The 24,728-nt window shown below is 43.3% G+C and overlaps 1 protein-coding gene across 1 annotated transcript in view; it reads right to left on the reverse strand.

Annotated features, from left to right (window-relative positions):
• CHAT (choline O-acetyltransferase) overlaps positions 1 to 24,728 on the reverse strand; it is a 180,597-nt gene that overhangs the window by 14,448 nt on the left and 141,421 nt on the right. Inside the window, exons 10-13 of the mRNA XM_075347294.1 lie at positions 13,134 to 13,262; positions 10,911 to 11,033; positions 9,961 to 10,102; positions 3,517 to 3,579 (exon numbers count right to left, since the gene is read on the reverse strand). Coding sequence (XP_075203409.1) covers positions 3,517 to 3,579; positions 9,961 to 10,102; positions 10,911 to 11,033; positions 13,134 to 13,262 — 457 coding nt within the window. The remainder of the gene's footprint in view (positions 1 to 3,516; positions 3,580 to 9,960; positions 10,103 to 10,910; positions 11,034 to 13,133; positions 13,263 to 24,728) is intronic.

The following is a 24,728-nucleotide window of genomic DNA, read 5'->3' on the forward strand; positions in this document are numbered from 1 at the left end:
TGATAAGGGTGCCCATACTTTTGCACCGGTCAAATTTTGTTTAAATGCGGATTGCACATTTTCTGTTAGTACAATAAACCTCATTTTAATACAGAAATATTACTCAGTCCATCAGTTATTAGATATATGAAACTGAAATAGCTGTTGCCAAAACCCAAATTGTTATAAAGAAAAAAGGTTAACATTAATAGGGGTGCCCAAACTTTTTCATATGACTGTATGTGATCTTTGATAGATACCTACTTGTTCACATTAGACCTTTTCTGATCACTTATGACTATCAATATATATACATGATATATTTGTCAGTTTTGTCTTTTACATTTACGTATTGATGTCTTCAATAAAAATAATTTGAGTTTTAGCCAGTTCTCTTATTTTATATACAAATTAAATATGTACCTATTGGATTTTGTGTTCCTCATTCTATTTTGTGTTCCTCATTCTAGGTTTTGTGTGTGTAATGGTCATTGTGTAGTAACAAAGCAGTAGACGTATAATAATTCCCTGGTTTTATATACCCTGAGGCTCCTCTGCTCTAGCTTCAGTAGTGAAAATTATGAAATTAATGCATAGGGCAACTACTGGGCGTATAAATAGTTTCTGTGCAGGTTAAACCCCATGTAGGCTTTTGACAGCTGTTGTTCAGCTGATCATTCAGCCGGCAGCTATTTTGCCCCACTCTCCCATGCACAGAAGAGCCCGCTCTGCCAAGTATTCCTGTGTTTCTAGAGATCTACTGCCAGACTGTCTGCCGAACCACTAGAAATTGTCTAGTCCAGCCAACGTTAGTCTAGTTTGCTTTTAAACTAAATATTACTTTGGTTGTGGTTAATAGCCAATGAGCTTTATTGTAGAGGCAATGCAAAATTATGGTGTTTGTATTATGACCATGCATGAATAAGGAGTTTTTGCTCACAATTAGAGATGAGTGAACATGTGGAAGTTCGGTTCAGCGGGTCCCACCTGACTTTAAATAAAGTTCGATTTGACATGAACCCCAATGGAAGTCAGTAATTGGACAGTTCGGGTCTCCGCCCACATGCAGCCAGCCATAAACAGAACACTTCCGGGCAGGGTTTTTCCATGTTTTTTTGTTTGGTGCATACTTCTTCCGATCACGCTGTTTTTACACCCAGTGTGAACCGTTCAAACACTGCAAGCGGTAAACACTGTGCTGAGAACTGTGCTTACCCAAGGACAGCACTGCTCACATGAATGATTTGCGTACGTAAAGCACCCGAAGTCCGAACCCGAGTTCTGTTTTTTGTAAAGTCTATGTTTGGTACAAACACCACACCAAACCTCGATGCTATTGTATAAAGGATAGGTATCTGGCTGTATTTTTCAGTGTTAAGGATATCAATAATCCTGAACAAATCCCCAAGTCCAATGCTAAAATGGACTTCCAAACCTCCACCATGTTTAATTGTTGCCAGACACTCATTATTGTACTGGTCTCTAACCGTTTGGTGAACAAACAGCATTGTGTTAGAGGCAAATATTCCAAACTTTGACTCATCAGTCCAGAGCACCTGCTGCCATTTTTCTGCAACTCAGTTCCTATGTTTTCATCCATAGTTGAGCCTTGTATGGATTTTTGCCCATAATTCTTCCATGAAGACCATGTCTGCTCAGGCTTCTTTGAACAGTAGGTTGGTGTAGTCCCATTAATTTCTGCCAGTTCTGAGCTGATGGCACTGCTGGATATCCGATTTGTATGGAAAGTAATCATCATGTGTCTTTTATCTGCTGCACTAATTTTTCTTAGCTGATCACTACGTCTATCAATATTGCACATTTTTTGGTGTTTCTTCAAAAGTACTTGAGCGGTACATCTTCAAACCCCAGTCTGCTTTGAAGTCTTTGCCTGAAAGAGATCTTGCTCATGCAGTATAACTACCTTCTGTTTTATTGCTGTGCTGTCTTATCATAATGTATGATATGTGACATGAAATGTTCTAACACAACCTCACCTTTTTAGTAGAGTTTGGCTATTCCTCACACAGTTTTAAGCCTCCTACACAGATTTTTCTGTTTCAGTTAATGTCTGTGTTTCCACTTATTTATGATGCTCATTATCACCATCTGGATCTTACAAAAACCCTGTGCAAATGTACCTAGAGGAATTGATGCTGTTTTGAAGGCAAAGGGCAGTCACCAAATATTGATGTGATTTAAATTTATCTTTTGTTCATTCACTTTACATTTTGTTATCTGATAGCATTCTTACTTGACAACATTTTTTCCCACAGCTGCCGAAAACATTTGCACAATACTGTATATGATTCTGTGTTGCTGAATGAGTTCGTATAAAAAACCCTGCCCTTAAATTAGTGGTTTCAAGACCAGTATCCAGTGACAAATTACCAAAGCATTTATATATGTTTGGAGTGCTGCCCTATTACCAAACAAAATAATCGGATCCTGAATACATGGCTGACTTTCATAAGATAAATAGTCACTACATTCCTTTGGTATTGGTTATTGTTGACAACACTTAAAGCACTACTCCAGCAATTTTTATTTTACAACTGGAATGGTGCTTTAAATCTAAGTCCCCTGAACCCTGTCTGATACTTACCTTAAGGCATCTTCATCTGTTATCTCTGGCAGTTTGTGACCTGGTGGCTGTTCCAGTGTTTCATGGACCAATCCTGAGTCACAACTCAATGCAAGTCTATGGGAGCCAGAGCTTGTGATGTAACTTCTGACTTCCGACCAGTCAGAAGTTACGATCACAATGCGGTATCGTCGGACGGGAGCGAAGCCGAAAAAAGGTAAAAACGTTAGTATAAGACTGGGTCAGGGGACTTAGATAAAAGCACCACTCCTGTGCTGAACATAAAACAACAAAACTATGGAGTGGTGCTTTAAGGGAATCTTTTTTCTTTTTCAGTAAGTCGGGCTGTCAGGCTATATAAACATTGTATTGTGGGCAGATTTCATTACAATCAATAAAAGTCGCCGAATAGATTCTTATGTCTATAGTAAGATTACAATTTTTATTTAGCAATTTCATTTAATTTGTTAAACAAAGAGCAAAGATATGTGGACACTGTAACCCCCAAAATTAAATTGTGTTCTTTCACTTTTTATTAACATTTAACCTCATTAATGAAAATTGGCTAATAAATGAAAATAAATGTCAGGTTGCTTCAGTATTACCGTTTTTGAGAACACTGACATTTTCCAACATTTATCAATGTCATATGGAAATCTTAAAGCAACCATTATTTCTGCACAGCATTCTGCATTTACTTTAACTATTTGGAATAAAATATCAGGGGTATATATTAGATTAACTCGCTTATGAGTCTGAATAAATAGCATTTCATGGGAGGATTTGGCTTCGAGTCTAGACACACTATCTTGTCACATGTATGGGTAGATGGCCTTTGTGGTAATGTGACATGTCATAAAAATGATGTAATATTTACCATTGCAATGCTATATATTCAGCTGTGTACAGAAACATTTCTTACATTTGATAAGCGCTTTGTGATTGTCACGTACCAGAATAGTGTAATTTGTCTGAGCTGCGATAGCATTTCTGAGATATTCCATTTTCTCGCAGTCCTGTAAATAGAAAAATACATTGCAATAATTGGCGCTATATGTCACAGTACAATTTTCTAACACTAAACTTTATTGATTAAAAAGGGTTGGCGCAGCACTGTTAGGGCATATTTGTGACATACAGTTTGGGTCCCTGCTCAGGACCCCCCAGTGAGCCAGAATGATAAGTTGCTCTTAAAGGGGATATCTGGTACTTTGTTCTTAGGCACAATCTTAAAAAATACAAAATAACAGGGTGGTAGTTGTTAACTACCTGTCTATTGTGCCCGTCACCATTCTCCTCTGGCACAGGTAGGTCAAAGATTGCTCCTGCCAGTGATTCAGTGGATTCTGCTGATGTCACCTCTACAGGGCGAGGGCATCTTTTCTGTTTTGCTCTATTGAAGAGGCGTGACAGCCAACAAAATTCTGACTGACAGCCAGTTCCCTGAGGTCCAATTCCCGGGAGCCTGCTGGCAATCAGCAAGACGCCAGCAGGAGAGCTGCTCTGTTGACATGGACCACTTGAATAGCCGGCATTAGCACACAATGACCGCTTTGTGCCAGCAATGAGTACAATAGGCAGGTAGTTGCCTCTGTCAGCAACTACTTGCGTGTTACTCTTTAGGCACATGGTAAAGTAAAAAAAAGGCCTGAACAACCTGCCCTAGTGAGCCTATGTAACCAAGCAAAGTGGAGGATTTGCTTGGTTACCCGATATTTACCTTGGTTACCAGCGTCCGCAGCTTCTAGAAGCCGGCTCCCTGATCCCTGCACACGTAGCCATGGTACACATCGGTAACTATAAACAAGCGCTTTACTTAGTAACCCGATGTGTACTATGGTTAACAAGCACAGCGTCGTTACACAGGACGCTGGTGGCTGGTGGCTGATCTCTGATCGCTGTGGAGGTCTGCCTGTTTGACATCTCACCAGCGACCATGTAGCGATGCTCCAGCGATCGCTGCCAGATCAGATCGCTGGTGGGATCACTGGAGCAACGCTAAGTGTGACGGTACCTTAAGTGGCAACTACTCTGTAGTAACCTCTTTTCTGTAAGTTTCCTGCAAGCACAAGAGACCTTCTATGCAGCCTCTGTACAGATTCCTTGTTGTGCATTACAACTGCTTCTCACTTGAGATAAATGAGCCACGTGGACCTCAAGGCCACCAATGGATTCTTATCTGAGCCTATGGTGATAATGACATCTCGTCCTGCTAGTTAATAGATGGGAAACTAGCTACAGTGGCAAGGCACAGAAAATGTGGCGATGTATCCAATTACCCCTGGCCTAAACAAAGCCAGGACCACTCACACAGTCAGTGAATGATGCACCACACTATATATAAAACATATATATATATATATGAAGTCACTAGAAATAGGCCCGATGCTATTGCATCGGGAGTGCAGTAAAATAAACATCTGTCTATGCTTAGTGATGCTGACAGGAGCAGTGGTCATGTGTCGGAGGAGTCATGTTGGCAGTGCTGCGGGAGTCCAGGAGCTGTGATATACACTGAAATGTACAAGCAGTTATGTGGGCCTGTTAGGAGAAGTGAGGAAGCTTTCTTGTGTGGAAAACCTGCACTTCAGTAAGTGGCACTGCTGTTAGATTCCTGAGTGACCTTAGGCAACCTTAGTGATGTTTGCAGGCTGACTCAGGAACTCTCGCGGTACTCTCGATCTCCTGTGAGACCTCATAAGTGAGAGCGGTGCCAGCAGTGAGGGTATCTGAGGTCAGACTCCAGGGCTTCCACGATCACTTTCTCCCGGCCATGTGACAGCAGGCGGGGAGGCACCTGGAGTGACCTTAGTTAACCTTAGTCATGGCAGCAGGCTGTCTTGGTTACTCTCGCGGTTCACCCCCCTCTCTTCAAGAGGTTGTAGCAGATCATGGCCTGCTCTGGATTATCCACAGATATTTCGCCTGCACTGTTGTTCCTAGTTACCATGGCTATGATGTGGGCGTGAACTGTGGCTGCGCAACTGACAGTGCCGCAGTGCATTATGGGATACGAATACATCCGCAACTGGCAATCTAATATATAAAGCTGAGTGTATGTGTGTATGTGTGTGTGTATGTATGTATATGTCCGCCAAAGGAATCCGCACCGTAGCATTTACAATCACGAAATTTTGCACAGACGCCTCATGTGACCCAGAGAACGTCGTAGACTATGTTTTGACAGAAAAATGTAACCCCGTGCTTTACAGTTAGTCTTTAAAATCCTGCCGCCATTAAACTGAATGGAGGTGGGAGCTATAGGTTATTAATAGCAACTGTCAGTGGTTGCTATAGGAACAAAATAAACTGTTAGTTGAATCTTATGCGTGAGGTAAAAAGATGTCTGTGGAGAGATGGATAGAGACAGAAAAAGACAGACAGAGACACAGACAGAGACAGATGGGGAAAGAGACAGACAGACAGACGGGGAAAGAGACAGCCCTGGAAAGAGACAACCCTGGAAAGAGACAGACGGGCAAAGAGACAGACGGGCAAAGAGACAGACGGGCAAAGAGACAGACGGGGAAAGAGACAGTCCTAGAAAGAGACAGCCCTGGAAAGAGTCAGCCGGGCAAAGAGACAACCCTAGAAAGAGACAGACGGGGGAAAGAGACAGACGGGGAAACAGACAGACGGCGAAAGAGACAGACTCGGAAAGAGACAGACTGAGAAAGAGACAGACGGAGAAAGAGACAGCCCTGGAAAGAGACAGTCCTGGAAAGAGACAGACGGGCAAAGAGACAGCCCTGGAAAGAGACAGCCCTAGAAAGAGACAGATGAGCAAAGAGACAGCCCTGGAAAGAGGCTGCCCTGGAAAAAGACAGCCGGGGAAGAGACAGCCGGGGAAAGAGACAGCACTGGAAAAAGACAGCTCTGAAAAGAGACAGCCCTAGAAAGAGACAGCCCTGGAAACAGATAGACGGGGAAAGAGACAGATGGGAAAGAGACAGACGGAGAAAGAGACAGATGGAGAAAGAGACAGTCCTGGAAAGAGACAGCCCTGGAAAGAGACAGATGGGCAAAGAGACAGCCCTGAAAAGAGACAACTCTGGAATGTGACAGACGGGCAAAGAGACAGCCCTGGAAAGAGACAGTCCTGGAAAGAGACAGCACTAGAAAGAGACAGGCCTGAAAAAAGTCAGCCGGGCAAAGAGACAGCCGGGCAAAGAGACAGACCCGGAAAGAGACAGACCCGGAAAGAGACAGCCGGGGAAAGAGACAGACCTGGAAAGAGACAGACCTGGAAAGAGACAGATGGGGAAAGAGACTGACGGGGAAAGAGACAGACGGGGAAAGAGACAGATGGGGAAAGAGACAGGAGGGGAAAGAGACAGGAGGGGAAAGAGACAGGAGGGGAAAGAGACAGGCGGGGAAAGAGACAGACGGGGAAAGAGACAGATGGGAAAAGAGACAGATGGGAAAAGAGACAGCTGGGAAAAGAGACAGATGGGGAAAGAGACAGATGGGGAAAGAGACAGACGGGGAAAGAGACAGACGGGGAAAGAGACAGACGGGGAAAGAGACAGACGGGGAAAGAGACAGGCGGGAAAAGAGACAGCTGGGCAAAGAGACAGTCGGGCAAAGAGACACTCCTGGAAAGAGACAGCCAGGCAAAGAGACAACCCTGGAAAGAGACAGCCAGGCAAAGAGACAACCCTGGAAAGAGACAAACGGGGAAAGAGACAGACCTGGAAAGAGACAGACAAAGACAGACGGGAAAAAGACAGACAGACACACACGTAGAGACAGATATAGACGGGGAAAGAGACAGATGGGGAAAGAGACAGACCTGGAAAGAGACAGACAAAGACAGACGGGAAAAAGACAGACAGACACACACGTAGAGACAGATATAGACGGGGAAAGAGACAGATGGGGAAAAAGACAGACCTGGAAAGAGACAGACAAAGACAGACGGGAAAAAGACAGACAGACACATAGAGACAGACACAGAGATAGAGAGAGACAGACAGACACAGACATGGAGACAGATAGACTAATACAAATACAGATAGAGATAGAAATAGACAGTTAGAGACATAGACACAGACAGACAAGAAAAGAGATAGACAGAGAGACAGACAGCGACACACAGACAGAGACTGGGAGAGAGACAGAGAGACAGTTACTATTCCGGGCAACGCCTGGGTACTACAGCTAGTTATGTACATAGATAAATTTACATACACTTAGCCAAGTTCATTAAAAGTCAGTTTTTCACAATTTCTGGCTTCAAATCCTTGGGGCACAGGCTGTAGACTCTAATAGCTTATTATTCTGGGGGTTTTTTATTGCCTTTTATTTTATTTTTTTTTCCATAAAGAAGGATCTATACAATCAAGGTTAGCATATCTTTCTTTTTTATGGGGTTGATTGCTGGATAAATATTGTAATAATTGTATAGTTTCTGCATTATGGAATTGATTATACCAACATATTTACATTTTTACAATAAAAAAAGATGATTTTTTTTAACATTGAAAGTTGTTTTTTTAATTTTTTAATTCTTTTCCACTATAGACCTTCTGTTGGTCTTAAGGTCGCTTTACACGCAGCGACATCGCTAAAGCGATGTTGTTGGGGTCACGTAATTCGTGACGCACATCCGGCCGCGTTAGCGATGTCATTGCGTGTGACACCTACGTGTGATCAAAAAAGGTCGCAAAATCGTGCAAAATCGTTTATCGTTGACATGCTCCCCTATTCCCATTTATCATTGAAGCTGCAGGTACGATGTTGTTCGTCGTTCCTGCGGCAGCACACATCGCTATGTGTGACACCGCAGGAATGAGGAACTTCACCTTACCTGTGGCTGCCAGCAATGAGGAAGGAAGTAGGTGGGAGGGATGTTTGTCCCGCTCATCTCTACCCCTCCGCTTCGATTGGGTGGCCGCTTAGTGACATCGCTGTGACGCCGAACGAACCGCCCCTTTAGAAAGGAGGCGGTTCGCCGGTCACAGCGACGTCGCTAGGCAGGTAAGTAGTGAGACAGGTCCGAGCGATTTTGTGCGCCACGGGCAGCGATTTGCCTGTGACGCACAAACGATGGGGGCGGGTACGCACACTAGCGATCTTGCTAGCGAGATCGCAGCGTGTAAAGTGACCTTTAGTTCTGTATTGCAACACATTATACCTGTATATTGTACACTGACATACAGCATGGATCCTTCTATTAGTAAAGCTTAGAGGGCTTCTGAAATGGCAGATGTAAAATCCCGATGTGTGCTGTAGCTAGGAAAGCAAGGAGCCAGCGCTAAGCAGTGTGCGCTGCTCCCTGCTCTGTGCACATGTAGCTGCAGCACACATCGGGTAATTAACCCGATGTGTGCTGTAGCTAGGAAAGCAAGGAGCCAGCGCTAAGCAGTGTGCGCTGCTCCCTGCTCTGTGCACATGTAGCTGCAGGACACATCGGGTTAATTAACCCGATGTGTGCTGTAGCTAGGAAAGCAAGGAGCCAGCGCTAAGCAGTGTGCACTGCTCCCTGCTCTGTGCACATGTAGCTGCAGCACACATCGGGTAATTAACCCGATGTGTGCTGTAACTAGGAGAGCAAGGAGCCAGCGCTCAGTGTGCGCTGCTCCCTGCTCTCTGCACGTGTGGCTGGTCACTGGTTGCTGGTGAGCTCACCAGCAACTCGTGTAGCCACGCTCCAGCGATCCCTGCCAGGTCAGGTTGCTGGTGGGATCGCTGGAGCGTCGCAGTGTGACATCTCACCAGCAACCTCCTAACAACTTACCAGCGATCCCTATCGTTGTTGGGATCGCTGGTAAGTTGCTTAGTGTGACTGGACCTTAAGGGTTATATAACCATGAGTGTCAACTTTAGTATATACCGTAGCTGATAACCAATGCTGATGGCGTGCTTTAATTTTCAGGGGGAAGACCTTGCTGACATCACTGTATATACAGTGGATGCTAAGAAGGGGTTAAACAACCACAAATGGTCACTTGGCATACTGAGCATTCATACACAAACTGCGTAGAGTAACATCTGTAATACTAAGTAATTGAGTCCCATAGCGTGTATAGGTGCACTACTCATTCCTGTCATTTAGATTGCCACATCTGTACCTCTCATAAAAGAAAAATTGTATGAAACTTTTACATGGAGACTATTTGAAAACCTGCTTATTTGTCATTTAGGAAACTAAACAGAACTTAAAAATTCATAGCAAGGGAGTTTTTAGAGTTGCATTCAATTGGCGTATTACACCATTGAAAATCATAAAATGGGCTCTTTGCTTAGTATTCCCTTCTATAAGTCAGAATCAAAAAGCTCATATTTATAACAAAGGCTTCCAATTGTAATGAAGTGTTCAGCCAATTTTACATTTTGATTTGTTTAGAGATTTTCTTAATTGTACAGAATCTTATAAAACTAGAAATTGAACTTACCATTATTGTACTTTTACCGTCTACCATTGCCTTTACGAATGTTAAGGCTTCAGAAGTGGATGATCTTATGTTATCTACTCTCCCCATTCGAAATCGGCGAATGGAGGCACTTTCATAAGTAGGCACAAGCTTTCTATGACATCTATGTGGAAGGGAATAAAGAAAACACATCAGTAATGCTGTATATTTATTTACTGTAGGCATTTCTAATACATTTACAAAAGGGGGATGCCATACTACATTAGGCATGTTCAAAAATGTATCCTATATATCTGAATGCCCCCCATATTAGGGAAAAAAAATCCTTCTTGAAGAGATAAGATCCAGCAGTAGGTCTCATGGCTTATTAAAATACATCTTCTTTATTGTAGATCACTACAACACCTCGGAATAAATCATAAAAGAGCTAAAGTCACAAACGCGTTTCACAGCTATGTGCTTAATCATTGCAGTGCTATGATTAAAGAGAACCTGTCAAGCTGAAGACAGATTATATTGTTTATTCCAGTAGCTACATGCCATCCTACTGCTCCCCAATAAACCTGTCAGGCTGATGAGATACATGTTTAATCTCAGTCAGCTAGAAAGCATATATTCTGCTTTAGTCTGCTCTCTGCTCCTCCGTTTGTCCTGTCAGATTCGGTGAACAGAGGAATGTGTATTCCCAAAATCTGACGGGACGCTGTCCTCACCCGATGTCTGTCTCCATAAGAGGTCTTAATCCGGCAAGTCCTAAGATGTGGGACGGATGGGAAACTGTTGGGAGCTGACATATTTCAAATCCTGAAATTACCTTTTTGCTAAATAAAGGTATTGAGTCAAATTTATAATATTTAAATGTACTTTATTTATTTTAAATATTTCGTTTTATTACATTTCTTGAAGTACCTCTTGAAGCAAATACATTATTTTGTACAGTAACGGACATTTATAGATACTTGAATGGTCACCTGTAAAACGCCAACTGTAGAGATAACTGAATAAAAGCATCTGGACTCATTTTCTGCTTTTTTATAAACTCTTTTCCATAGCCTTTAAATCTATGGACTGTAAAATCAAGATTATTCACTATCCTGCAAAAGACAGACAAAATATGGGTTATTTGCTCAAGCTCATAAAAAGACAATTGTCTACTTAATCAACCATAAATGTTTAGTTGTTTTCATTTTTTTAGAAGGTTGATTTTATACAAATTTTAAAAGAGCTATACCTTAATAAGACTGTCCAGTTATTACCTTAAACATTATTTAAAATGTCAGTATGTACATGGTGGATGGTTAGCTATTTATTTTCCTTCACTGTTAAGCGGGCTTTACACGCAACGACATCGCTAACGAGATGTTGTTGGGGTCACGGAATTCGTGACGCACATCCGGCCTCGTTAGCGACGTCGTTGCGTGTGAAACGCACGAACTACCATTAACGATCAAAATTACTTACCAAATCGTTGATAGTTGACACGTCATTCTAATCCCAAAATATCGATGCTGTTGCAGGACGCAGGTTGTTCGTCGTTCCTGCGGCAGCACACATCACTATGTGTGACACCGCAGGAACGAGGAACAACCTCGTACCAGCGGCCGCCGGCAATGAGGAAGGTAGGAGGTGGGCGGGATGTTCCGCCCGCTCATCTCCGCCCCTCCGTTTCTATTGGGCCACCGCTTAGTGACGCCGCTGTGACGCCGCACGAACCACCCACTTAGAAAGGAGGCGGTTCGCTGGCCACAGCGCCGTCGCTAGGCAGCTAAGTACGTGTGACAGGTGTTAGCGATGTTGTGCACCACGGGCAGCGATTTGCCCGTGACGCACAACCGACGGGGGCGGGTGCTATCGCTCGCGATGTTGCAGTGTGTAAAGCCCGCTTTAGTCTTGGATGCTTTTTAATGCCTCTTCAGTTTGGGCTAAGCTATAATCTGTGACCACAGTTTAGCTACAGTGTTTACAGGGAGTCTGAGTGTCATGTCTCCACCGGAGTCTGCTTCTGCGACTTCTGCTCCGATCACCAGGCGACGCCGTGTTCCCGCCATGGATATGTTCCCGCCATGGATAGTGCTGGTGATAGGAAAGGAGTCGGTGCCCGTAGCTCTGCTGAGCGCAGGCTCCGCTCATCCACTAGGCTGGGTTTCCCTGGAACCTGCAGTACCACTGGCTGACTGTAGGTGGCGTGTGTCTTCCAGCTGAAGTTGCCATCATTCACCTGCAGCCAATAGGAAGACACCACATCCTTCTTATTCCCCCTCATGTCATCTGACCACTGCCAGAGATAGTTCTATTCCTGGTTCCTGTGTTATTTGTATAGTGATTTCTGTGTGCTGATCTCTGCGCGTTCCCTGACTACCTCTCCTGCCTGCTGTTTATGTACCTCGCTGCCTGATCCGGATTTGACCACTGCTTGTTTTTGGATTACGTCCTTGCCTGCTGATTCTGTCCCTGTTCTGCAATTCCTGGTTTGACCCTGCCTGACGACTACTCTCTCGGACTGCTGCCTTCCACAGGTAGTGATATCTAGGGCCTTGTGTAATTCCAAATCCCTGTATAGGGGTTAAAGGGTTTCAGGGTTCTGGGGGTCCTGCTTGGTGAGTGGCTTCCCTCTAGCCTGTCCATTACAGCCCGTCTCAGTCTGTGGATCCAGGGAGGCGTTACACTGAGGTACTCAGAGACACACCTCCTTCTCATCATTGGTGGAGGCTGCTGCTGACTTCCTTTCCTGGAGTACTGCCTCCTCAAATTAGATGTTAAAGGCTCTCCCAAAGAGTTAGAGAAAGAATGAACCTTAGTAACAGCACACCTTATAAGTCCATTTCAACTGGTTGAAATATTAACCTGTAGGTGTTCCCTTTAAATAAATTCAATACAAAAATAAACCAAATTTATTAGTTTTTGTGCTTGGCTTGAACTCATATTTGGGCACCTGCTTTTAAGAGGGAAATAGCAAATCCTATACAGTAGTAAAAATCCAAATAGTATGACTTATTCATCTGAAACGTGACTAAACATGTCAAAAGATAAACACGTTTCCCATTACTCCATTCACTCTTCACTAAAGTCTTTTTCTTCAGACCTGAATACGCCAGTAACATATATAAATTTCCAATACGCAAGAGTTAAAACACAATTCTCTTTTATCAGAGCTATAGATGATCTCCCCATAAGTGTGATGATAAAGTTCATACCTTTGAAGTTTGTCAGCCGATGATGCTAAGTGTCCCTGGATTTCTGGGGAGCATTTCCATCTGAGCCTTCTAGGTGCAGGGAGTTCACTCACAGAATCTGCTCTTACTAATTTTTTTGGACTGTTTTTCCTAAAAAAATGAGAGATTTTATATAATTTAAACAGTAAAGCAGAACCCCAGCATTTTTTGGAATTTCACTGCCGAGTGGTGCTTTAAAAGGGTATTCCAGGGAGATAAAAAAAAATTCTTCTAATGTCTCTGCCCTCATGAACTAAAAAGATGATATGATCAGTGCAGTCCTATATCCTCACAATACCTGTAATGCAGTGGGACCCGACAGATGCTGTCACTGCTTCCCTCTCCCCTCTGGGGTGTTACATTACACATCAGGGAATGTGGCCTACTCACCGTTGTTAGTAACAGCTAATCTCTTGATAATATCTGCATCTGATTGTGGAGGGGGAGTGACCAAACCCCCTGTTCTCAGACTTCAGAAAAACAGCTATTATCATGCTGTTACTAATAGTGGGGTATAGGCCCCCTGATGTGTGATAAAATGTCCCAGAAGGGAGAGGGAGCAGAAAGAGCAGCTGTCGTGCCACACGGAATTAGAGGTGTTGTAAGGCTATCGGACTGCACTTGGCATCTCTTATTTATAGTTTAGGAGGGCACTGACATTAGAATAATATATTATCTTCCAAGAGTACTCCTTTAAATCTAAGTCCCCATTCATCTGTCTTATATTCTTCCTACGCCATCTTCACCTTTATTCAGCGTCGCTCAGGTCCCATTTTGTGCCCGTAACTTCTGACTGGCTGATTTTCAGAAATTTAGTCACAAGCTGTCAATACAGGTCTATGATAGCCAGAAGGAGACTCTCATAGCATTACAGTATATTGAGTTGTAACCTCCTGCGCGCTCCATGAAACCCTGGAGGGTAAGTAGGAGATAGGGGTCAGGGGACTTAAATTTAAAGCACCACTCCAGCGATGAAATAAAAAAATATATGCTGGGGTGGTGCTTTTAAGAATGAATTATGATTTAGTAGTCAAGAATGCAGCACTGCAGAGGCAGTTTCTTTTCAAAGTAGAACACTTTTTTTTAAAAATGTTTAATATCAAATCCTACCTGCTGATTCTATGTACAGCTAACCATATTGCTATTTTATGCATACTGTATGTTTTTTATCATCCAGGTGCTCTAGCAGGTGACCTTTGTTGATGCCTGCTTCTACTATTCTTCTACACATCATATTTGCCTAGTCTTGCATACAGTTTGCATTTTTGCATACAGTTCTTATTACTACACTGTCATCACTGTTGAATCTAGGCTTCTTTCTATGACTATCATTTATAAGCGATGGCTTACTTTTCTCTGCTTTTGGCTTCATGAACCATTCTTTATAACTTTTCACTATGCACTGTCATCTGGGTATACAGACACACGTATACGTTGTTGGACCTGCTGTGTACCTCCTGGGGCAGGAGCGGACACAACAGACAGAAGAGGGCCCCGGTGCAAGAAAAGGCATATGGGCCCTTTGTCGTCCAAGAACTCATGATAATGCACAATCCCACCAGTTTTCAGGATAGATGTGGCCCCCTGAACTCTTGGGCCCCTGTGTAGCTGTACAGATTGAACTGATGGTATACCTGCCCTTGTCCAAGAGTTTCTGGTAGTGTGGCGCCCTGGGCAAGCCAGGACGTCACAAGCACTACACCAACACACCCCACACTCCCGGTCAGGCACACCAAAGTCAGAGAAAAACCCTTGTTGCCTCCCTCCGGGGGCTGATGCTCACACCAGGGGGTGGGCCAGGTGGTAGTTCCCGCCCACCGAGGAGTGCACAGTCCTGGAGGCAGGAAAAGGAAGGAGTTGAATTTTAGAGTTTGAAGTGGAAGGAGTGAAGTGGTAGAGGAGCAGACAGAAAGTGGTCCGGGTGTGTGGCCCGGACGGAACAGCAAGGTTGGCAGACGGTGGTGACCGTCTGCAGGAGAGGCCGATTGGAGTGAGCCGTAAGGACCGTGGACGGGCGGTGGCCCGGCGGTACCGGACCGGTACGCAAAGAGAAGCCAGCACCATCCGGCAGGGGCTTATGGACCCCGACAAGGCTAGGAGTTGCCGTGCAATTTGTCAAATCCGTTAGCGAAGGGAACCTCCTGGGTTTCCCAGCAGCCAAGTCCCGACAGAAGGCAACAGTCCAACCGTTAGAGGGAAACACAGTCACCGCCAAGGCTAATGTTCCCAGGGCCAGAGCCTGCGGGCAAAAGGGGCTCCTTCAGCAACCTTCAAGCTGGAGAAGCGGGTTACCGGTGGGAACCCATTGGAACCGTCTACACTACAAAGGTGCAGGGAAAGGCAGTCACCATCAACCTGCCGGGAGGAGAAACACCGCAGCCGTCTGTGGGACCCGTCCATCCAGCCGTTTGTTTTACCGGAGACTCTGTGTTTATCATTGGCTGAGTGAGTACCACCGTGCCATGCGGCACAGCGCTGCCCCCGCGACCCTGCACCTCACCAGGCCCCGTAACCCGCCTGCCATCCATCCCTACCCCATCACCGGGCCCCGGGACAACCAACCCCCTACCCACGGAGGGGAGAACTAACATCCAGGCTGCTCTCTGCCATCGCTCCCGGGATCCCCGTCCAGAGCAGCGGTGGTGTCACCAACCTCACCACAACCGTGGGTGGCGTCACGGACAATATCAAATCCCCACAATCAAACCCCCCTTTTCACTCACGGGCAAGGAGCGCCGCTCGAGTCCCCGGGATACGGCCCACCGCTCGAGCCACCACCGAGCAGCAGCAGCCGGACCCGAGCAGTGGGAGAGCGCAGCGTCCCCTCCTACGCCCGCGACAGTAGTATCAGACCAAATATTTTTCTATAACACATTTAAATACAGTTTGACAAATAATTTTTTGAACTGATGCAATCAACAGAATTAAATTATTTTGGATGTACAACTGTATAATTTCCTTTTATTTTCTCTGTTTCTCAAAACCATTGAAGATTTAAGGGAAAATATATCCAAAATCAATCTTCTTACATATCCTAATTATTTCAGAAGATGCACATATATACAAGAAAGATATGACAATGCAGGAAGTTAAAGAGAAGCTGTCAGCTGACACGTGCTGCCTGATCCACGGGCCCCATGTATCAGATTGGCTGTATATTCTCAGTCATGTACATGTGATTCTGAAATGCTGCGAAATGTCAGAGAGAACATACTTTAAAAGCCATCAGGGACTGAGCTGCGCTGGACACTGGTTGGACAGGTAGGTCCCCAGCAGCACTGCGGGTTCTCGCCACCCGCTGCCCTGGACTGACAAGTCTCTGCCTTTGCATGCTTATAGCCTGAGAACTGTCTAAGGGCCTGTGCGCACGCTGCGGATTTACCACGGATTTTGCCGCGGAATTGCTGCAGAAAATGTGTCTAACATTGCTGTAGTCACTCCCTAGCAAAACCTATGGGTATTAAAAAATGATGCGCGCACACTGCGTTTTTTATAGCCGCGGATTTACCCGCAGATTTCTGTCATTTTGTTTTCTGCAGGTACCTCTGGTTTTTGACATAGATAATGGTAAAAAACGCGGGGAGCAACTTGCAGAAAATCCACGGTAAATCCGTGGTGAATCCGCGGCAATACCACGGCAAAAACGTGGGTGTAGTTTTACCCCGGTTTTTACCGCGGGTGTGGGATTCTTTCAGAGGGTTCATTTTTTTCTTAAGAAAATGGCACTTTCTATTGTGCACATAGCTTTACACCACAGTGTTCCAGGAACAAACATACCTGCCTGAGAAAATGTAGCCAGTGACTGATACATGCTACCTTTGGCACAGGCAGCATGTGTCAGCTCTCAGGGTCACTTTAACTCTTAATATAAGAAAAGTAATTGATTTTGTAAAGTTAAATTTTGACTTATGCATTTTTATGTGTTAGGATAATTTTTAATATAACCCCTTCACCTCCAAGCGACTGTTAGTTATTCGTTTTAAATTTTTGCTCCCCTTCTTCCAAGAGCCATAACTTTTTTATTTTTATGTCAGGCTTGTTTTTTACATGACGAGTTGTAAATTTAAACAAAACTATGAGTTTACCATATAGTGTACTGGAAAACGACAAAAAAATTTCAAGTGCGCAAAAATTGCAAAAAAAGTGCGATTGCACGATTGTTTTGGGGGTATTTTATTCACGTGTTCATTATATGGTAAATTGATGTTCCCATATGATGCCTCAGGTCAGTACGAGTTTGTAGATGCCAAACATGTATAAGTTAACTTTTATCCAAGGGGGTAAAAAAATTTGAGAAGTTTGTCCAAAAAAGTTTCACACTTTTTGAGCCATTTTCCACAACCCATAGTGTTCTCATTTCTTGCGATATGAGGCTCAGTGATAGCTTAATTTTTTGCATCTCGAGCTGGCATTTTTAATGGTACCATATTTGTGCAGATGGTACAATTTGATCACCTGTTATTACATTTTGCGCAAAATTTACGATGACCTAAAAACATAATTTTGGCATTTGGAATTTTTTTGCTGCTCTGCCATTTGCCAATCAGATTAATTGATTTTATATATTGATAGATTGGGCAATTCTGAATGTGGAGATACTAAATATGTCTAATTTTGTTTAACCCTTTCATTTTCAATGGGGCGAATGGGGGATGATTTGAACTTTTAGGGGTTTTTTTTATGGATTTTTTAAAACTTTTCTTTTATTTTTTTTTATTTTACTCGTCCCACTAGGGACTAAAACGATTAACAGTCTGATCGCTGATTAATTTCTGTTGATCAGAGCTGCACAGCTCTGATCAGCAGAAATGCTGCTCTCCTGTTACAGTAGCTGCTCTGCTGGTTGTACCAGGAACTATGTCATGATAGCGACAGGAGTCATCACATGACCCGTCAGTACCATGGCAACCATTCACTCCCCATGATCGTGTCATGGGGCCTCCGATGGCGATGATTTCCACCCCACGGCCATTGTGCTGTCACACTTTTACAGCGCGATTTAAGGGGTTAAAAAGTAAAAGGTGGCTCGCATGATAGCTGATGTTCAAATCAGCAGACATGTGCAGGGATCACCACCGGCTCACCGCAGCAGCCGGCGGTGATCACTCCTTCATGATTTAGGACATACTGGTACGTCCTTGGTCATGAAGAGGTTAAATAGTGATACTTTTGTAATATCGATTTAGAAAACAAAATGAGAATGCCATTAAACTGAAGAATATAGGAGTAATGATTCTCTAGGAACACGCACATCTACAGTTGAAACCAGAAGTTTACATACACTATCTAAAAATTAACATATGCATGTTTTTCTCACTATCTGACATAAAATCAGAATAAACCTTTCCTGTTTTAGGTCAATTAGGAACCAAAATTATCTATTTTTGCCAAATGCCAGAATAATGAGAGAGATTGAATGTTTTAAGACATTTTTTTTACTTTTTGCAAAGTCAAAGATTTACATACACTAAGGGGTACTTTACACGTTGCGACATCGCTACCGCTATATCGTCGGGGTCACGTCGTTAGTGACGCACATCCGCTGGTAGCAACATTGCAATGTGTAAATCCTACCTGCGATGATGAACGAGCGCAAAACAGTCAAAAATCGCTGATCTGTGTCACGTCGTTCATTTTCATAATGTCGCTCCAGCTGCAGGTACGATGTTGTTCCTTGTTCCTGCAGCACCACACATCGCTGTGTGTGAAGCCGCAGGAACGACGAACATCTCCTTATCTGCGTCCACCGTCAATGCGGAAGGAAGAAGGTGGGCGGGATGTTATGTCCCGCACATCTCTGCCCCTCCGCTTCTATTGGCCGGCCGCTAAGTGACGTCATGGTGACGTCGCGGTGACGCCGAACGCACCTCCCCCTTGAAGGAGGGATTGTTTGGCGGTCACCGCGTCGTCGCCAACAAGGTATGTGCGTGTGACGCTGCCGTAGCGATAATGTTCGCTATGGCAGCAATCACCAGATATTGCATGTGCGACGGGGGCGGGAACTATCATGCTGGTTATTGCTAGCCGATGCTAGCGTTGTCGCAACGTGTAAAGCCCGCCTAAGAGTACTATGCCTTAACAATATGGTACAGCCCATATGATGATGTCAAGTCTTTGGAAGCTTCTGGTAGGTGTATAGGCAACATCTGAGATAATTAGAGACACACCTGTGGATTTATTTTAATGCACACCTAAAACACACTGTGTCTTTGTAGAGCATTATGGCAAAGAAAAAAGAAATCAGCTAAGATCTCAGGAAGAGAATTATGGACTTGCACAAGTCTGGTTCATCCACAGTTTCCAGATTCCTGAAGATACCTCATTCATCTGTACAAACAATTATACACATATACAAACAAGATGGCAATGTCCAGCCATCATACCGCTCAGGAAGGAGACGAGTTCTGTGTACCAGAGATGAACGTGCTTTGGTCAGACATGTGCATATCAGCCCAAGAACAAAAGCAAAAGACCTTGTGAAGATGCTGGAAGAAGCTGGTAACATTGTGTCATTATCCACAGTGAAATGAGTACTGTATCAACATGGACTGAAAGGCCACTCTGCCAGAAAGAAGCTATTACTCAAAAAGAAATATAAAAAAGCCAGATTAATGATTGCAAATGCACACTGGAACAAAGACAATTCCTGTAACTGTGAAAGAGACTTCTGAACCTCTCAAGATATATTTTGCCCACTTTCTCAAGAGAAAACTGCTACAGTTGTCTGGTGTTTGAAGGTTGCCTTTTCCAGACAACATGTTTTAGCTCTTTCCAAAGATGCCCAATAGGATTTAGGTCAGGGCTTATAGAAGGCCACTTCACAATAGTCCAATGTTTTCCTCTTAGCCATTCTTGGGTGTTTTCAGCTGAGCGTGCGAGGTACTGCAGCAAAGTGCGTGGATTGCAGATAAGTGTGGCATAGTTTAAACACAATTTCATAGTGGTGATAACTGTAATTGTTTAATTTCATTAGGGAATTGTGTGTCTGTGTTTGTCTGTGATACTGTGAAAAAGCAAAAAAAAAAAAAAAAAAGTTGTCATGTGATTTAATTAGTAGTATTAGCCACCCCTGTTTCTAGATTCTTCAGGCAGCTTCTGGTAGTCCTTATGGAACTATATAAATCAGCCAGAACAAGCGAGGTTCTGAGTGTGTGAGGTACTGCAGCAAAGTGTGGGGATTGCAGATAAGTGTGGCATAGTTTAAACACAATTTCATAGTTTGACACAAGAATATAGTTTGAATTTATCCTTATACGTTTCCCATTGCTTTTTTTTCCTTTCTTTGTTTTTCTACTTTACTGTTTATCCCCATTTAATAGGTGCTCCATGGACAATGCTACCAGGTGTGTATCTTGTCAGATGTATTCATGCCTTGAGCAGCCGTTCGAGGGTGAATATGTCTGCACTTGATGCAAGCATGTTGTGTATTTGGAAGCCAAGGTAACTGATCTAAATAAGCAGTTTGCAACACTCAAGGGCATTGCAAACCTGGAGAGGAATTTAGAGCTCATTGAGCTTTCTCTGGCTGGGGCCAGTGATATGGATGAGGGTGGAGGTGGGGAAGATCAGGACCCAGAGGTAGGTAGCTGGGTAACAGTTAGAAGAAGAGGTAAGGGGAAAAGTGTCAGGGAGCTTAGTCCTGACCTGGCACAACCTAGTAAATATGCCTGTTTGGCTGATATTAGGAATGAAGGGCCAGGACTAGGGTCACTACAGCAGGACGTTGCTCCTAGTAACCAGGAAAATGACTGATGTAGGAAGGAGGGAAATAGGAGTGTAGCAAGCCCAGACAGATGTTGGTGGTAGGAGACTCTATAATTAGGCGGACAGACAGGGTCATGTGTCGCCGAGACCGTGAATGCTGAACAGTGTGTTGTCTGCCAGGTGCTCGGGTTCGGCATATTGTAGATCGGATAGACAGATTACTGGGTGGGGCTGGGGAAAACCCAACGGTCATGGTGCACATTGGTACTAATAACAAAGTTAGAGGCAGTTGGAAGGTCCTTAATAATGATTACAGGGAACTAGGAGAGAAGCTGAAGTCCAGGACCTCCAAGGTGGTGTTTTCAGAAATACTACCGGTGCCACTATCAGTACTAAAAAGACAGCGGGAGCTTAGGGAGATAAATACGTGGCTTAGAAATTGGTTCTGGAAGGAAGGGTTCGGGTTCATGGAGAACTGGGCCGACTTCTCAGTCGGCTACAGGCTCTACGGTAGGGACGGGCTGCACCTCAATGGGGAAGGTGCAGTTGTGCTGGAGGAGAAAATGGTCAGACGGATGGAGGAGCTTTTAAACTAGGATCTGGGGGGAGGGTAGTGGAGCAAAAAAGGGGATAGATAGAGCAGATAGAGACAGTGAGACGGTAGGGGTCAATGAAGGATTGGGGGGATGGGACATGCAAGGAACGTAGGGAGGCTAGGAGTAATAAAGGTGTTAATAGTATTAAATGTCTACTGGCAAATGCAAGAAGTCTTGCAAACAAAATGAATGAATTGGAGACTCTTATGTCAACTATGGATTATGATGTGGTGGGCATTACGGAAACCTGGCTGGATGAAAGCCATGACTGGGTGACAAACATACAGGGTTATATTACATTTAGGAGGGACAGGAAAGACAAAAAAGGTGATGGTGTGTGTATATTTATCAAATCTAACCTAAAACCTGTGTTGAATGATGACATTGGGGGGAACTGCAACAATGTAGAGTCAGTATGGGTAAATGTACATGGGGAGGGGAATAATGGAAAAATGCTAATTGGAGTTTGCTATAAGCCTCCTAACATACCTGAACATATAGAGGGTGAAATGCTGGAACAAATTGAAAAAGCAGCTAATAATAATCGAGTTCTTATTATGGGGGATTTCAACTATCCAGACATACAGTGGGACATAGAATCTTCTGGTTGTGCTAAAAGCTGTAAATTCTTATCTACGATTCAAGACAATTTCCACTCTCAAATGGTAGATGAACCGACCAGGGGAGATAATTTGCTAGATCTGTCAAATAGACCGGATACAATTTCAGATCTACAGGTCCGGGAGCACTTGGGCACCAGCGATCATAATATGGTAAGCTTCAATGTAATATTCAATACAACATTTCAAAGGGGAAATGCTTAAACCTGGAATATTAGGAAAGCTGATCTCAACAAATTAAGGGAAGAGCTTAAATGTGTAGATTGGGACAAAGTCATGGTAACTGGGGATGCTGAACATAAGTGGGGAAAGTTTAAGGATATACTGCTAGAGTCCTGTAAAAAACTTATACCCTCTGGTAATAAAATGTCCAGGAATAAAAAGAAACCACTATGGATAAATAAGACTGTACAAAGTATAATAAAACAAAAACAAAGGGCATTTAAAATCTTAAAGGAATACAGAAATAGCATTTCAGAAGTATAAAGATATCAATAGGAAATGCAAAAAAGAAATCAAACAAGCAAAACTAGCTACTGAAACAAAAATCGCCAATAACATTAAAATAAATCCCAAAATCTTTTATACATACATTAATGCCAAAAGGAAAACAAAGGATAGTATTGGCCCCTAAAAATATAATAACAAGTTAGTTATAGAGGACAAACAAAAGACTGAGATATTAAATAGGCATTTCTCATCTGTGTTCACCAAGGAACTGACTGTACCAGGGATCAATCAACAAGTGAAAAATCAAAGTTCACCACCCGATATAATTAATTTAACACAAGAAGAAGTACGCCTACGTCTGAGTAAATTAATCATTGACAAATCACCAGGGCCACATGGCATTCATCCACGAATACTGAGGGAATTGAGCTCCGTAATCGACAGACCGCTGTATCTCATCTTTTTAGACTTTCTTGTAACAGGGTTGGTGCCTCAGGATTGGAGGATTGCTGATGTGGTACCGATATTTAAGAAAGGTAAGAGGGTAGATCCAGGAAACTACCGTCCAGTAAGCCTGACATCAGTAGTATGCAAAGTTTTTGAGGGCATTTTAAGGGATGACATGCAAAAATATATTGCAGAAAATAATATAATAACTGACAGACAGCATGGATTCATGAAAGATAAGTCGTGTTTAACCAACCTGTTGGGGTTCTATGAGGGGGTAAGTGCAAACCTGGATATTGGTAATGCAGCTGATGTGATTTATTTGGACTTTGCAAAGGCATTTGATACTGTACCACATAATAGCCTTATACTAAAGCTCCAGAAGCAAGGACTAGGGGAAACTACAGTATATGCAACTGGGTAAGGAATTGGCTAAAAGATAGGAAACAAAGAGTAGTCATAATTGGCACATTCTCTAAATGGGCTATAGTCAGCAGTGGGGTGCCACAGGGATCTGTGCTAGGACCAATTCTTTTTAATCTCTTTATTAATGACCTTGTGGATGGGATTGATAGTAAAGTGTCAGTCTTTGCTGATGACACCAAACTATGTAGGATATTAAAAACTGACCTTGATAGTACAATATTACAAAGAGATCTGGATAAGATGTCAGAATGGGCAGATACTTGGCAAATGAGATTTAATGTTGATAAATGTAAAGTAATGCACCTAGGACAGAGTAATCCTATAACTGCGTATACATTAAATGAAAGTAAACTCGGACTACAGAACAGGAGAAGGACTTGGGTATTCTCATTACAAATAAGCTGAGCAGCAGCACTCAATGTCAAGCAGCAGCTGCTAAAGCAAACAAGATTTTAGGGTGTATAAAAAGATAGATTAGATCCCGTGAACCCAACGTATTGTTACTCCTCTATAAATCACTTGTAAGGCCACATCTGGAATACGGGATCCAGTTTTGGGCTCCACATTTTAAAAAGGACATTCTGAAGTTAGAGTCAGTTCAAAGGAGGGCAACTAGACTACTACAAGGAATCGAAGGCCTCCCATATGATGACAGGTTGAAAAAGTTAGATATGTTTAGCTTAGAAAAAAGACGTTTGAGAGGAGATCTCATTTATATGTATAAATACATGTGTGGTCAATATAAAGGACTGGCACATGACTTATTTCTTCCAAAGACAGTACTAAGGACCAGGGGGCACTCACTGCGAGTGGAAGAAAAGTGATTCCAACAGCTAAATAGGAAAGGGTTCTTTACAGTTAGAGCAGTCAGACTGTGGAATGCCCTACCACAAGAGGTAGTAATGTCAGATACTATAACAGCTTTTAAAAAAGGGCTGGATGATTTCCTCAGTACACAAAACATTGTTGGTTATAAATGACAGTGACCAAATGTAGAACTGGTGGAGGAAGGTTGAACTAGATGGACCTAGGTCTTTTTAAACCTAAGTAACTATGTAACTATGTTTTGGGTCATTATCCTGTTGCAAGACTCATGACCTGTGACTGAAACCAAGGTTTCTGACACTGGGCAGCACATTTCTCTCTAGAATCCCTTGATGGTCTTGAGATTTTATTGTATCCTGCACAAATTCAATACACCCCGTGCCAGATGCAGCAAAGCAGCCCCAGAATATGAGAGCCTCCTCCATGTTTTACAGTAGGGAGAGTGTTCTTTTCTTGATATGCTTAATTTTTCTGTCTGTGAACATAGAGCTGATGTGCCTTGTTAAAAA

Source organism: Anomaloglossus baeobatrachus, chromosome 5 (assembly GCF_048569485.1).
Source record: "Anomaloglossus baeobatrachus isolate aAnoBae1 chromosome 5, aAnoBae1.hap1, whole genome shotgun sequence".
In the NCBI taxonomy this organism is placed as follows: Eukaryota; Metazoa; Chordata; class Amphibia; order Anura; family Aromobatidae; genus Anomaloglossus; species Anomaloglossus baeobatrachus.